Source organism: Peromyscus leucopus, chromosome 23 (assembly GCF_004664715.2).
Source record: "Peromyscus leucopus breed LL Stock chromosome 23, UCI_PerLeu_2.1, whole genome shotgun sequence".
In the NCBI taxonomy this organism is placed as follows: Eukaryota; Metazoa; Chordata; class Mammalia; order Rodentia; family Cricetidae; genus Peromyscus; species Peromyscus leucopus.
The window spans coordinates 18,770,629-18,785,887 of NC_051082.1; the positions used below are offsets into that span (position 1 = coordinate 18,770,629).

Below are 15,259 nucleotides of genomic sequence, written 5' to 3' on the forward strand. Positions count from 1 at the left end.
CTCCCACCCTCCCTCCTTCCTTCTTTCCTTCCTTCCTTCTCTTTTTCATTCCTTCTATCTCCTTCCTTCCTTTCCTTCCTGTGTTTAATTATCAAATTAAACTTAAATCCATTTACCATAAAGAACATTGTTTTTAAAAATCTACACTTCAAGAAATGCCTCTGACAGGCTAGGACCACATTAACTCACACCACTATTACTTATCTCTTCTTTTAGAAAAATATCAAAATATTTATTTTTTTCATTATTCACTACCTTCACCATGCAGTGCAGGAGACCTCCTAAATTTTTTCTGAGCTGAATTCTGCAAGAAGCAGAGAGCAGAGGGTGCCACTGAACTAGGCCAGTGGTGGGCGGGGCCTGGGGAGATGTTGATGGGGCAACACACAATCTCAGTTGGATGGGCAACAACTTGTTAGGAGGACCATTCCACATCCGCTCAATTTTCTAGAGGCAAAGAATCCACCCACCGCTCAGCCTATGAAAGCCAGGTGGGAACCAAATCCAGAAATAAATGCCACCGTGGTTATACAGAGAGCAACCTTTAACTTCACATAAGGGGCGATGACGTGGAGCCCGTTGCTGATATTTCCAGGAAGGCAATCAGTATCTTTGGGGAAATAAGTGTGTTCAAAATGAAAATTGCCTCCTGGAATGAATCAGGAGGTGGTCATCCCTGGCTGTTGACACAGCAGAGCACAGTGTCCAATCAGCAAGAGCTGGGAGAGGCGTGGAGCGGACAGCCTTAGCGTAGGAGTCCCTGAAGTCAGCGCCATCTCCAGAACTCAGCTCTTCCCTGTGTGGGTCCTCAGCTCATATCTGCAGGACCTGCGCTCTTTTCCAGGGCTCAGGTTCATCTCCTAGCCTCATCCCTGGATACTAATCTGAGATCACCAGTTCTGCAGAACTCCTATGTGCCACTTGGCATACTGTGGGGAGAAGCCAGGAGCATATAACCAGTGCCCATTCGGCTGCATGTACAAGAGGCTGGCCTAGATGTTGCACCCGAGTATGACCTGGCAAATCCCACTGTCACAGCTTTGTGTGACAAAATGGGGTTCCTGGGTCAGGTATGAAACAGCCACCATTCCAATAGTTTCCTAAACCCGTATCTTGAATGCCATCTCATAAATGGGTGCAGGCAAGGCCCATGACATATGAGTATGTAGCTGGTAGTGTCTTGGAAGAGGGACCCTGGCTCTGGGGAACTCTGACTTGTATAATGGGCAGTAACTGACCACAAGTTTTGGAGTTCTCTGGCATCTTGGTAGAGCCAAGCAGATATGACACACTGATCTGTGTTCCCCATCCAAGCACTCTAGGTAGTGTCCCCTAAACAGATACCTGCCAATCAGCCAGTGGATACCACATCCTGTTGCCTCCTGTCTGGGTCACTCAATCTGTCCAGTCTGTTCACTTGGCCGTGTGTGTGTGTGTGTGTGTGTGTGTGTGTGTGTGTGTGTGTGTGTCTGTGTCTGTGTCTGTTCTCAAGTCAAACACATCTAAACCAATATTTCTTCTATACAAATAGCTACACATTTGTAAGAATAACATCGATCTATTCTTTTCCATGGCTTTTTATTGTTTTTTTTTAACTTGTTTTTTGTGTGCATATGCTCAAAGTTGCTAAGTCAAATACGTGCAAACCAGTATTTCTTCTATACAAATAGCTACACATTTGTAAGAATAACATCAGGCCATCCATATTCTTTTTCACCATGGGCTTTTTAATATGTGATTTTATTTTTAACCATGTTTATTTAAGTGTGTGTGTGCTCCAAGATGCTAGAAGAGGGTGTTGAATCCCCTGGAGCTGGAGTTATGGATGGTTGGAAGCCTTCATGTGGATGATGGGCATCAAACTCTGGTCCTCTGTAAGAGTAGCCAGTTCCTTTAACAGCTGAGCCATCTCTCCAGCCCCCATAAACTCTTTAGAATTATTTTTAATTGTTTAGAATTACTTTAATTAGCATAAAAAGTAATGGGCTTCCTTACATATTTTTCATACATTATATTTTTATATGTATGGTGGCATTCATGTGTTGTTATACCTGTTCTTATCCAGCCCCTCCCCTACTCTCCTCCCATCCTCCGCCTCCTTTCTGCCTCCCCGTCACACAGATTTCATCATCTTCTCTTGTTCTCCCATTAGATCTCTTCCTCCCTCTTAGTCCCCTTTTTATGTTCATGTGCTTCCACATGCACACACACACACACATAATCTATTCATAGACATGCACACACATACACACACATATAATCTATTCCTAGACATACATGCACACACACACACACACACACACAATCTAGTCACAGACATGCATACACGTAATCTATTCACAGACATGCATGTATACACATAATCCACTCACTCACACACAGTATATTCACAAACACATACACACATAAATCCACGCACGCACAAACAATCTATTCACAGATGTACACACATACACCATCCATGTACCCATATAATCTAATCACAGACATATATGTGCACACACATACAGCATATACACACACTCTCAAGCCAATTTCTCTGGGCCCCAGATAATCTGTGTGGCATTATCCCGGTTCTTTTTGTGGCTTCCTTCACATGTACATGACCTTAAACACACGCACACACTTACACATAAATATGTGTAAATCCACTCAACGTACACAGGGCCTTCAGCCATGGTTTATTTTGTAGGAACAGCGATTCCTTGCAGTCATCTCTCCTGATGCCTGGCCGCCGTGCACTGTGAATCCCTCCGCCTGGCGGTGTTGGGAAGTGAAAGCGAGCCAGCAGGCAGGGTAGAAGGGCTCCCAGGGCCGAGGGATCTGTCTGCTCTCTGCCCCATATGCAGCCTCATCGGCACCTCAGTTTCTGCCCATGAGGACCTCAGATGTTCCTATCTACCTTGATGTGCCTTCAGGAGATGAAGCGTCAGGGCACTGGAGAAAGGCAGTGAGAAGCTAGCCAACAGACACTCACAACAAGGGTTGAGGAAGAACATGAATTCCGCGCATATGTACGGTCACTGTCTCCGTGGCATCACAAAGTACCGAGCCTCCTCCTACCTCTGAAACAAAGCTGTCTCACAGCCGGCGACACGGCGTGGAGCGTGTGCCTGCAGTTGTTTTATTTGATCCTTGAATCGTACGAGGTTGACAGTGCACGGCTGGTGTCTCCATAAGTCACAGGCTAATTCATTCAGTGAAGATTGATGGCTGTCCTGAGACAAGAGGGAACAGTAAATAAAACAGTTGAGTCCCCGCCCTCACAGAGCCTGGCTACTGACAGAGGAGACCAATATCATTCATTAGAGGGGGAAATGGCCTGTCCAGGTGTGGTGCTAAACAGTACTGGGGTGGGGTCACTTGGAACAAGGAGACCTCCCGGGACGGGACAGTTGAGCCTTTTAAAAGGGGCATATGTAACACTGAGCACTGGCTTGCACAGGGCTGTCTGTACCTGCTCTGGGATGCCCATGATGACCTCCCAAAGGGTGCCACCTCAGTCTATCGCCTAGTATGTCCTTTCCCGGGTGCTCCTATGCCCACAGACTGCTAGGCGCCAGCAGTGATGGGCTGATGATTCAGTATTACAGGAGGAATTTGTGGGATTTTTTTCAATGTGGCCTGTCATGACCTCCAGGCATAAACTCAATGAGAAGGTCACGGGGACTGAGCCGCAAATACGGGGCATAGATGATAGCTCGATCCCTGTGAAGCCAGATCCCTGCTCAGGCTCCAGGACACAGGAGCGAGTCCCTCGGGTTTGTTTGTCCAGGGGTCCCTTGGTTGTCCAGCAAGCCTTGGTTTGTCCCAGGGTTCCTGTTGATACCAAACTTTTCTGAACTTATTACTATTCCATAGGCTACAAGTCCTCAGGAGAGCAAAAGGCTTTAGTAACAACTCTGGGTGTTTCTGGACTCACCGGTTTGTGCTGGTTTCAGGGTGTGTGTGTGTGTGCAAAATCCACCAAGCAGTAAGAAGGCAAACTTCTTCCCACAGAGGAAAACACACTTCCTGACTAGATTGGTATTAGTTTTGTTTCTCGTTGCTGTGTCCTGATGTCTATCAGAAGCAATTTAAGGGGCAAAGTTGGTTTGGCTCATAGTTTCGGGAATAGCGTCCACTATGGTAAGAGCGGAGGTGGCCAACACTTTCAAGGCCAGCCCCCAGTGTCCCATTTTCTACAGCCAGAGGCCACCTCCTAAAGGCTCTACAGCCTTCTACAACAGCGCCACCTGCTGGGGACCAAGTGTTCAGACGCATGAGCCTGTGGGGGACACATTAAAACCATGACCCATGTGTGCTCCTTGTAGCCCAGGCTCTTTGTCTCCAAAAGCCAAGTGGGGCTCATGCCTGTAATCCCAGCACTTAGAAGAATAAGTCAGAAAAATTGCCCCAACTCCAAGGCCAGCATAGACTACATTGTGAGTTCTAGTCTGGCCTGGGCTGCCCAGTGAAAGAAACCCTCTCTCAACCAAAACAAAGCAAAGAGAAAAAAAAAAAAAAAAAGGCAAAATAACCATCTAGTTCCATGAGGAGGGCAAGTCAAAATGCAAAGCGATTCCCAGAATCTGGAAGCCCGGCACCCTGGGCCAGCAGGTGACCAGTGGTGACACTCAGCCTCGACCCTTGCTGAGCCTGGGCTCCTCACTGGAAAGCACAAGAAGCTGCTTCTCTGTTGGGTTCACCCAACTCTAGAATTCCTACCATGTAGGTTCAAAACGTGGCTAAGCCTCCTCTGCAGCCTCCTCTGCTCTTTATGGAGCCTCCAATGTTTTTTTTTTTTTTAATTATTATTTTGATGTGCCATGACATGTGTGTGGAGGTCAGTGAACGGCGTCATGGGTCAGTTCTGCCCTCTACCTTTATGTGGGCTCAAGGGATTGAACTCGTCAGCCAGGCTTCTGTGGCAGGGACCTTTTCCTACTGAGCCATCTCACTGTCCCCCACCCCCTTTGTTTCCTCTGTGTCCTGGGGATGTTGCTCTTCCCTCCTGGTACCACTGTGAGTCTTGACAAAGCTTCAGGGATAAAGCATCACTACTGCTCGGTGGCCCTGGATCTGTGGCTCTACCAGATGCCATCTCTCCCCAGAGCACACCTGGCAATATCTGAGACAGTTGGGTTGTTATACGTAGGACTGGGGACCACTGACATCTAGGGATGCAGAGGATGTTCCTCAATATCCTCCAAGACACATCTGACAGCGGTGCTGAGATTAAGACGGATGCCCAGAGTTGGGCAGACACCCGTGTTCTGTGGGGTGTTACGCATAGCCTGAAAGTGCCCAATGCGGTGGTGGCTTAGTGTGGAAGCTGGAGTTAGACAAAGACCCTTCCCACCCCTTTTCTCTGTCACTTACCTTCTGAGTGACTGCAGGAAATCCAGCCACACCGAGTCTCCATATCCAGGTCTCATCCACTGAGCTCCCAAGACCCACGTGGCATAGACAAGCCTCCAGAGTTAAAAGGGATAGCTGTGTGGGGGCAGTAGAGATGGATAGATTAATAAAGTGCTTGGTTTGAAAGCATAGGTACCGAATTCCAACTCAGTTTCACAGCTGACATTTAGGGCGCACCCATCCTTTGGCATGAGGGGCTGTCACTGAGCCCTGCAGAGGATGGACATGCAACCCTGGCCCCTCCCACAGTGTCTGAGAGCTGCAGTGTCCCCGCTAATCATGACCAGCATGATTTCCAGAAGGGGCTAGCCGCTGGGACAGAGAAGAAAAAGAGAACTTAGAAGCAGCTGTGGCAATGGTTGTGCCCATCAGTTAAGGGCTTTTTACAGAGTTTAGAAGGGATCTAGGACTCAAAAAAAAAATTAATGGTTGTCCTGGGGTACAAACTGAAGATCTAGGTTATGTTTAAGTCACAGTGGTCTCTTCCTTAACTAATGGCATATGCAAAGACCCCATGTCCAATGGCCATAACCATGTTCTGGAATGAAGTGGATTCTGAGCAGGCTTTAAAACCCACTAACCTCCCAACACACTGTAGCTCTGGCAGACATAATCTCCTCCCGCTAGTCTCCTCCAGCCCTGCCCATATCTTCGCTGAATTCCTTCCTTCAGCTCACACTGTATTTTCCTGACCATCTGTCCCCTGCCTGAGCTCAGAAAGGCGCAGCCTGTCCAAGCAGACTGGCCTGGGGTGGACCAAATGGACGAGGGCCAGAGCAGCCTTAGGAAGGGTTCCGGCATGCTGCTGGCCTGGCTGAAGTCCACGTCACACTTGCCAGTCAGCGGCTTCTCTCTGTGCCTGCCTTTCTCTGCCACCTCAACCATGGAAATGACACAGAGAGCCATGTGGCGGGAAAGGCCAGCTGGGACAAGGCCACAGTCTCATGTTAGAGTCTGTTAACGTGCCGGGCTGGAGCGATCTGGGTGAGCTCTGAACTTACGGCTATAAACGGAATCCATCCTCTCTGCTGTGGGCAAGCTGCCTTCCTCAGCAGGCCTCGGGGTTCTCATCTGCAAAATAGGATGCTGCTGGTGTGCCAGGCTCCCGTGAGGTTTCTGCAACAGTGGTGGAGATGTATATTTGCAAGTGGGAAATGAGATCTGGTTGCATGGGAGCCGTTGGCATTCTATATGTACAGACCCGGCTCCTGAGTTCAAGGATATCCAGAAGGCAATTTTGATTTCCCTGTGCCTGAATTCCACCCATACACAGTGGTGAGCCACTGAAATAGAAAGGAATGAGGCCAGGAGTCTGATTATTGGATTTGCTGCACTTGAAATGTGCATTATGTAATCTTATTTTGACAGGGAGGCTGAACAGGGCTAAGGTTTGCAAGGTTGCCTCTAGCAGAGACATGGAAGAAAACAGTTGGATGTTCGAAGATAGGCTGTTATTGGCAGTGGCATTTAAAGCGTTGTAATTAGTATATTTAACAGTGACAGACCCAATAGGGATAGAAGACGCGTAGCTGATATCATTGGAAGGAGTGCTTCTCAGGGTGGCCCCAGGCTAGCTTCGCACAAGACTCTGTGAGATAGGCCAGCATGGCCCCACCACAGTCCTCAAAAGTCAGAAGCTGTGATGGGTTCCACAGGCTGTGTGTCCACAAACCCTGGAAGTCCCTCCTGGCTAGATGAGAATTCCCTAAACATTGATTGGCAGTGGAGACTTAGGCTTTCTCTATGGAAACTGACCCCCAGGGTCTCCCCCAGAAGGCAGGTAGTGTCCTCTGAAAATACCAACGCCTGAGGGACATCAAAATAAGACAATCGGCTATGTACTCCGCAACCTAGCCTCTCCCTCCAAGTCTTCAGGGACGGGTGCCCTAATGTTGGTCCAATTGCCCACCGAGCATTCAGTTCACGTGCGTAGCCCACTGACAGAGATGAAAAGATGCCGAGAAACACAGCCAATGGGCTGGAAACATTCCTGCAGGCATCAGTTTCTTTTTGTAAGAGAACCTGTTCATTTTGCGTGGTCCCCTCGTCCCCAACTGCCAGCCACTTAGGACATGATTAATTCATCTGGAGACTTCCCCAGACATTGGTGACACCATCAGGAGCAGCGGGGACGATGGCTCTATCGTGTGTAGCCCCTTTGTACCTTTGGTGTTCCTCCTAATCATTTATATATTCTGGAGAGGCAAGGTTCCCACCCACCCGAGCGCAGAAAGGTAATAAATGAGGAAAGTCAATGGTCTGTAAATTACAACATTGATTAAAGATGTGATTAGTGATAGACTCTATGCTTGGCTATTATGCTAATATGTTCCCCGATCCGGGACAGCATTTACATGCTAATGATAAGTCTGGGACAATGGCTGAAATCTCTTCCCATCCTCACACAGTGTGGAAACTGTTTTAAACCGCTCTTGACCGGTGAGTAAAAAGACCCCTTCCTGTGGCCCCTCCCAACTGCTCCATGCCAGTCCCCAGCAGATGGAGAGAATCCTCTCTGCCCGGCCCTCACCATCTGCCCTGCAAACAGAAGAGAGGCAAGTGGGGCCCAGAGTAGCCATACGTGGTCCTTCTGCAGAAAGAGCAGGGTGACTGGTCACAACGGCTATTGCTCAGCACAGGGTGTTATTTGGTCGGATCCAGATACCCAGATGGGACTCTGCTCTTTCCAGAGGACACTGTCTAGTAGGAGACAGATATGCACATGCCAAAGCTCAAAAAGTCAGAGCTTAGTGCAGTGCCACGTGGATGACATCATTAGCTCAGAAATGGTTGCCGAAGTGCATATGTGTGCAGTTTGCCAGTACAAATCATCTCTAAGCAGATTCTCATTGGAGTCGGTGGACCTAGAAAAGTTAAGAATTTGCTGGAAATTTTCAGATTAAATCTTACGTATCTGCCGTGGTTGCTTCCATCACAGCTTAGGGTCTCGCTCTCTCTCCTCAATTGTTTTGGCTGTCTTGAAGCAGGTGTACCCATAAAGGGAAGATGTTTGTCCTTCCATCCATCTACCTACCTGTCTACCTATCTGTTCATCCTTCCATCCACTTGTCCATTTATTTTTATCATTCTGTCCATCTATCTATCCATCATCTCATCTTCATTCTTCTGTCTTTTTCTATATCCCCACCCTTCCATCTATCCATCCATATACATTTCCATCTCCATGCTTCAATTGTCCAACCATCAAGCTGTTAATCCTTACATACATATAATCACTCCTCTGTTTACCCATCATTCTACCTGTACATCCACCTACCCATCCACCTATCTACCCATCTATCCTCCCATCCATCCACCTAGATACCCATCTATCTTTCAATCCATCTGTCAGTCCACCTATCTATCTAACCAGGTGTCCTTTCATCCATCCATCCTCCCATCTATCCTTCCTTCCATCTATCCCTACACTTATCCATTCATCATCCCATTTGTCCATCAACATCCCCACGCACCTATCCATCCTTTCATCCACTCTCCCACCCATCCATCCACCCACCTATCCATTCTCTTTTATCCACTTATCCATCCATCTATTGACCCATCTATTCATCCACCCCTCTATCTATCCACATGTTCATCTATTCCCCTAATCATGTCAACTCTGCCCTCACCTCAGGAGCAGCTGCTGTAAGGACCAAATGATGGAAAATGAGCATAATGCACTTTTTTTTTCCATCAAGAATATAAGAGTTTGAATGTTGACACAAACACATGGGGCCAGTTTAAAATCGTATCCCATGAGCTTGGCTGTGTAAGACGAGTCAAGTTTGCCTCTCTGTAACTCAACTTGATTTCTATTTTCACTTTGTTAGAATGGCACAGACAGAACCCTGGTCTGGTTTCCCGGGGATGTAACTGTTACCTGGGCACTGGGGGAGGGGACAGCTGGTCTAATCTTATTGTGGTGCCCAGAGACGTCCATTATCAGTCATATGCACGAAGCCACTGACCTTAACACTCACCATGCCTGCCCGCGAGGATAGGTGTGTCTTCTGCCTCCTCACTTTGCTGGGCTTCATTGTAGATGTGAAACTGAGTGTGGCTGGAGAGCGGGCATGAATGCATCATTGCCTTGGGAACACAAAGGCCAGGTTGCCCTCTTCATTTTCTCTGCCTATTTCTTTTCTTCTTTGGACCGTTCCCTTCTTGAGGATACTTCTAAAGGCAGAAATGGAAGGTAAGGGGAGGAAAGGCAAAGGAAAGAGAGAGACAAGAACCCAGGGAGAAGGAAAGGGAAGGGAAAAGGCTAGGATCCAGGCAAAGGCAGAAAGTCACCTGTGACATCCCACCTCTCTCATGAGAACAGTGATAGTACAAGTGTAAAGATCCCAGAGGTCCTGCATGGAGCAGCATCCTAGGGACTCTTGACATGCTCGGGCCAGGCAAACTGGGGTGGAAGTGTGTCCCTTGACAAAGGACTGAGAACCATGGATGACCAATGGGCTGTGTGAGTGGGGGCAGAGACTGTGGGGTGGGAGTGTGGGGGGTGCCAGGCCCCTTGGCATTCTTGGAGGTTGGGTCATTTGGGGAGTGGAGCTCTTACCTTCTGAGCAGACATCAGCCTGCATCATGCTCCTGGTGGCCACCACAGGCCCTGTGCACACCTGGGTTTCAACCTCAGTTCTCTGCAGAATCAAGTTCCACTTGGAGCTTAAAAGTCCTTATCTCAATTTGTTTTCTGCTTTCTATCCCAGCAAAGGCAACCTCAGCCTGGGAGCTAGGAGCTGGGAGCTGGGAGCTGGGAGCTGGGAGCTGGAAACTATTGCGCCTCTTGCCCATGAGGTGGACAATTCTGAGTGCTATCATGAGGCACCCAGCAGTAGCAGGTGCACCTTTCTACTGGCATCTCTCTTCTCCTGCCTGCCCTGGTCTGCTTCTTCCCTCTTGTTCCCTAGGTTCAGTTCCCCATTACGCCAATGACACGACACCCTTGTCGCAGGCTCTGCCCTGGAAGAGGGTGCTTTGCAATAAAGTAAAAGAAGCAGGAGGCAGCACATCTCTAAAGTGCCCACCAAGAAAGAATGAGGACCCAAGTTTAGACTCCCCACACCCGTATAAAAACCGGCTATGGTGGCACATGCCTATAATCCCAGCACTGAAGGGGCAGACACAAGAGAGCCAAGAGGCTTGTTGGCCAGCCTAGCAGAATCAATAAGTCCTGGTTCAATGGGAGACTCTGTCTCCGGAAGTTAACATGGAGAGTGATACTGGAGATACCCAGCATTGACTTTTGGCTTTTATGGGTGTGTGCTCACATGCTCTGTGTGCCTACACACGTGCACATCCATACGCATACATTCAGCACACATTCACGAGCTAATAGAGCAAACTGAATGTTGGTTGCCAGCACGGCCACGTGACCTCCATTTCCTCTCTCACTGTGTCTTCCCAGGTGTCAGACCACTGCGACTACGTCTTTGTCAATGGCAAAGAAATCAAAGGCAAGGTGGACTCCGTGGTGAATTTCACCTACCAGCACCTGAGCGCACCCCTGCATGTCACCGTGTGGGTGCCACGGCTTCCCCTGCAGATCGAGGTCTCTGACACAGAACTCAGCCAGGTTAAGGGCTGGCGGGTCCCCATCGTGGCCAACAAGAGGTGAGCCAGGGCTGGGAAGACGCCTCCAGCGTCTGGATTCACAAATCGCATTGAAGGGACCAGGGCAGGACCCAGGATGTAGTAAAAGCTGGCGTTCCTACAGCCCAGATCTCCCTAACCCTGACAGCATACTCTCTGGAGGTCACGGCCCCAGGTCCCCTGGCTAGGCCCTCACATTGCTGAGGGGCAGGTCTCGAGCCACGTCGTGCTCACGATACACGGAAGCTTGTACCCATTGCACAACAGCAACCTGCCGTCTCCTCCAGCCCCTCAGCACCCAGCACCTGGGGATGGCTTCAGTTTCTCCAAGTTAAATGGAGGCTTGACTTTCATCTTCCATGGTGATAGCATCTCATGGGAGAGTGGTTGATGTTCACCCTGGAGCAGGGGCTTCCCATTGCAGAAAGCCACAGACGATTCTCCTGTGTGACCCCAGGGTTTGGGTCACGGTTTTCCCTGAATGAGCACATCTTAGCTGAGTGAGGGCTGCTGCCGAAGCCCAGTCTCCCACTTGTACTTCTCCCTCACAGACCATCAGGTGGCTCCCAGACAGCCCCCCAGGATCCCTTCATTTTGAAGGATGAGTTAGCGTACTTCAAGAAGAGTGACTGGTATCCTAGGGAGATGATGATTCAGGAAAGCGCTTACCTTGCGAACAGAACCTGCACTAAACTTACATTTAAAAAAAAATGCTGGGCAGGGTGGCACAAGCTTGTAATTCAGTTGGGGGGTGGGGATGGGGAGGCAGGCGGGGCTTTGATGCCCAACCAGCCTAGCCTAATCCATGAGCTCTGGACCAATAAGAGACCTTGTCTCAAAGGAAGCAGAAAAATGTGTCTGAGGATGACACTTGAGGTTGTCACTTGGCCCCACGTGCATCCACACACGTGTGCCCACCTGCACACATGCAAACATATATACACACACACATGCTTAAAAATAAAAATAAAAACAAGCCTGGCGGTGGTGGCTCACACCTTTAATCCCTGCACTCGGGAAGCAGAGTTTGAGGCCAGCCAGGCTAGTGAGTGAGTTCCAGGACAGGCTCCAAAACTACATAGAGAACCCTGTCTCAAAAAACAAAAGATAAATAAGAAATAAAAACAACTGGCTAGTGGGTGCTTATGCGGCCATGTGAGCTTACGAAATGCCAGCCAATGCACTCAAGCTTCCGCACTGCCCGGAAATGGATCCCCGGCTCCCCTGGGGGCCCGAGACTCCCATCTCGAGCACTGTCTTCTGAGGTCGAGGCGTACCCCTGCTCTCTTGTGATCCTCCATGCTTCTTCTCCCCATGTCTGAGACAGCCCATTTCCTCCCACACAGACCCACTCGGGACAGCGAAGAGGAGGAAGAGGAGGAGCAGAGGGGCCGGGGTTGCGCCCTGCAGTTCCAGCACGCCACAGTGCGCGTCCTCACCCAGTTTGTGTCGGAGGGCGCCGGGCCCTGGGGGCAGCTGAGCCACCTCCTCAGTCCAGACTGGCAGTTTGACATCACCCACCTGGTCGCTGACTTCATGAAGCTGGAGTCCCCACACATAGCCACCCTGCAGGACAGCCGGGTCCTGGTTGGGCGGGAAGTTGGGATGACCACCATCCAGGTAGGAAGCAGAGACTGGGTGCTTTGCATCCTTAACTGGTACCATTCTTCCTGGGACTAGGGGTTCCCTGGGGGTGAGGCAGGTCACTGGGATCAGTGCGTTGTTTCCGTGATGGCTCCAGAGCGTGACGTGGGAACAGGAGCTGGACTCGGACCAGCCCTTCTATGTCCAGTCTTACCTCACCCATGGGAACCCGCCTCAAGGGCTGCACCCATGTTCCCGCAGTCCCACCTTCCACATAGTTCTCCACACTGGCTTCTGTGCACTTGCATGGGACTTGCCTTTGCATGTACTGCTGCTGCAAATACAAGGGGAAGCCTGGATTTTCCCATCTTTCTTCTAGACGTCCTTGTCTTGTGCATTCAACGAATTTTATAGTTCTATATCATATCCCTCAAAAGAATGTATGGGGCCAGGCGGCGGTGGCGCACACCTTAAATCCCGGCACTCGGGAGGCAGAGCCAGGAGGATCTCCGTGAGTTCGAGGCCAGCCTGGTCTACAGAGTGAGATGCAGGACAGGCATCAAAACAACACAGAGAAACCCTGTCTCGAAAAACTAAAAAAAAAAAAAAAAAAAAAAAAAAAATAGTAAATAAAAAAAATGGAGCGGGTGCTGTGTTTATTTCCATTTTCCCACAGATTGAACTTTCAGGGAAGGGCAGTAACCCGGGGCCCCTGATGTCGTGTGTTCAGGATCTCTGGGCTGTCTGGGGTGTGGCAGGGAATGGAGGAGGGTTCCTCCCGGCGATGGGGTGACGTTCTGCTGTGCCCCACTGTCCCCACAGGTGTTGTCCCCGTTGTCCGACTCCATCCTGGCGGAGAAGACCGTGACGGTGCTGGAGGACAAGGTGTCGGTGACGGACTTGGCCGTCCAGGTGGTGGCCGGGCTGTCGGTCACGCTGCACCCCAGCTCCGAGAACGACAAGGCCACCGCGGCCCTGGTCATGGCGGACGAGCTGCTGCGCGCACCCAAGCAGGTGCGGGGAGGGGGAAGGGGATGGGATGGGGGGCCAGAAGGGTCCGGGTGGCAGAGAGGGAGGAGTCCAGGGAGCGGAGTGCAGTTCAGTTACAGGGAGAGGGGCTTGGCTCGCACTGCAGCCTCCAACACCAGAGCCAGCCATGGTGGAGACGCTGTGGGGGGAAAGATGACTGACAGCATGGTCCGCCCCAGACCACGCCCACCCCTCAGCCCGCTCCCACCCGTCAGTCCACTCCCACTCAAATCCCACCTCATTTCCACCCCACTCTCACCAAACTCCCCGCTTACCCCACTCCCGCCTTTCCAACCCATTCCCACCCCACACACCCCATTCCTACCCCACTCCCACCCCTCACCCAACTCCCACCGCTCACCCCACTCCCACACCACTCACACCCCACTCCCACCCTCACACCTAACCCCACTTTCACCCACCTCTCACCCCACTCCAACCCCAATTCCTCTCCATTCCCACCCCAGTCCCACCCCTCACCCCACTCACACCCTACTCCCATCCTAATCCCATCCAAGTCCACCCCTCGCCCCTCACCCCCCCACCCCATATTCACCCCTCACCCCACTCCCACCCATCAGCCCGCACCCACTCCTGACCCCACTCCTACCCCACACTTCACTCCCTACCCTCACCCCACTCCCACCCAAATCTCACCACACTCCCACCCCAATCCCACCTAATTCTGATGCCACCCCCCCCCCCTCTGGCCCCATTCCCACCCCATGCACCCCCACTCCTCTCCCACCCCCACCCCACTCTGACACCTAACTATTCACACTCCCCCTTAACCCACTCCCACACTTTTACCCCTCACCACACTCCAAACCCAATCCCACCCCATTCCCACTCAATTCCCACTTTATTCTGATGCCAATTTCACCCCTTCCCCCTCACTCACACCTTATTCATACCCCACTCACACCCATCCCACCCTATTCACCCCACTCACACCCCTCAGCCCACTCCCACTCCTAACCCTAATCACACCCCTTTCAACCCACTCCAACCCAACTCCCACCCCATACCCACCTCTCACTCCGCTCCCACCCCACACCCACCACACTCCCAGCCCACACATCACCCCACTCACACTCTTCATTTCATTCCCAACACTCACCCCACTTCCACCCCTCATGACACTCCCACCCCTTTCCAACCCATCCCACCCCATTCATACCCCACTCACACCCCTGACCCCACTCCCACTACTAACCCTAATCACACCCTTTCAACCCACTCGCACCCACTCCGACCCAACTACACCCCACACCCACCTCTCACACCACCCCAACCCCTATCCCACCACACTCCCACCACACTCCTACCCCATACATCACCCCCACTCAGAGTTCTCACTTCATTGCTGACACTCACCCCACTTCCCACCCGTCATCCCACTTCCACCCATCAGTCCACCTCCACCAAAATCCCACCACATTCCAACCCAAGTCTCAACAATCTCCCCCCTTACCCCACTCCCACCCCACTCCCAACCAACTCCCACCCCATTCCCACCCCACTCCCACCCTTTTCCAACCCATTCCCACCCCATTCCCACCCCATTCCTACCCCACTCCCACCCCTCATCCTGCTCCCAGCTGTCCCACAACACCTTCTCCCACTCAGACCCCTCACCCCACTCTCA

At 51.0% G+C, this 15,259-nt stretch overlaps 1 protein-coding gene across 1 annotated transcript in view; it reads left to right on the forward strand.

Annotated features, from left to right (window-relative positions):
* Tmem132c (transmembrane protein 132C) overlaps positions 1 to 15,259 on the forward strand; it is a 320,703-nt gene that overhangs the window by 294,809 nt on the left and 10,635 nt on the right. Inside the window, exons 6-8 of the mRNA XM_037198265.1 lie at positions 10,814 to 11,019; positions 12,345 to 12,618; positions 13,405 to 13,596. Of these exons, the coding sequence (XP_037054160.1) occupies positions 10,814 to 11,019; positions 12,345 to 12,618; positions 13,405 to 13,596 (672 nt within the window). The remainder of the gene's footprint in view (positions 1 to 10,813; positions 11,020 to 12,344; positions 12,619 to 13,404; positions 13,597 to 15,259) is intronic.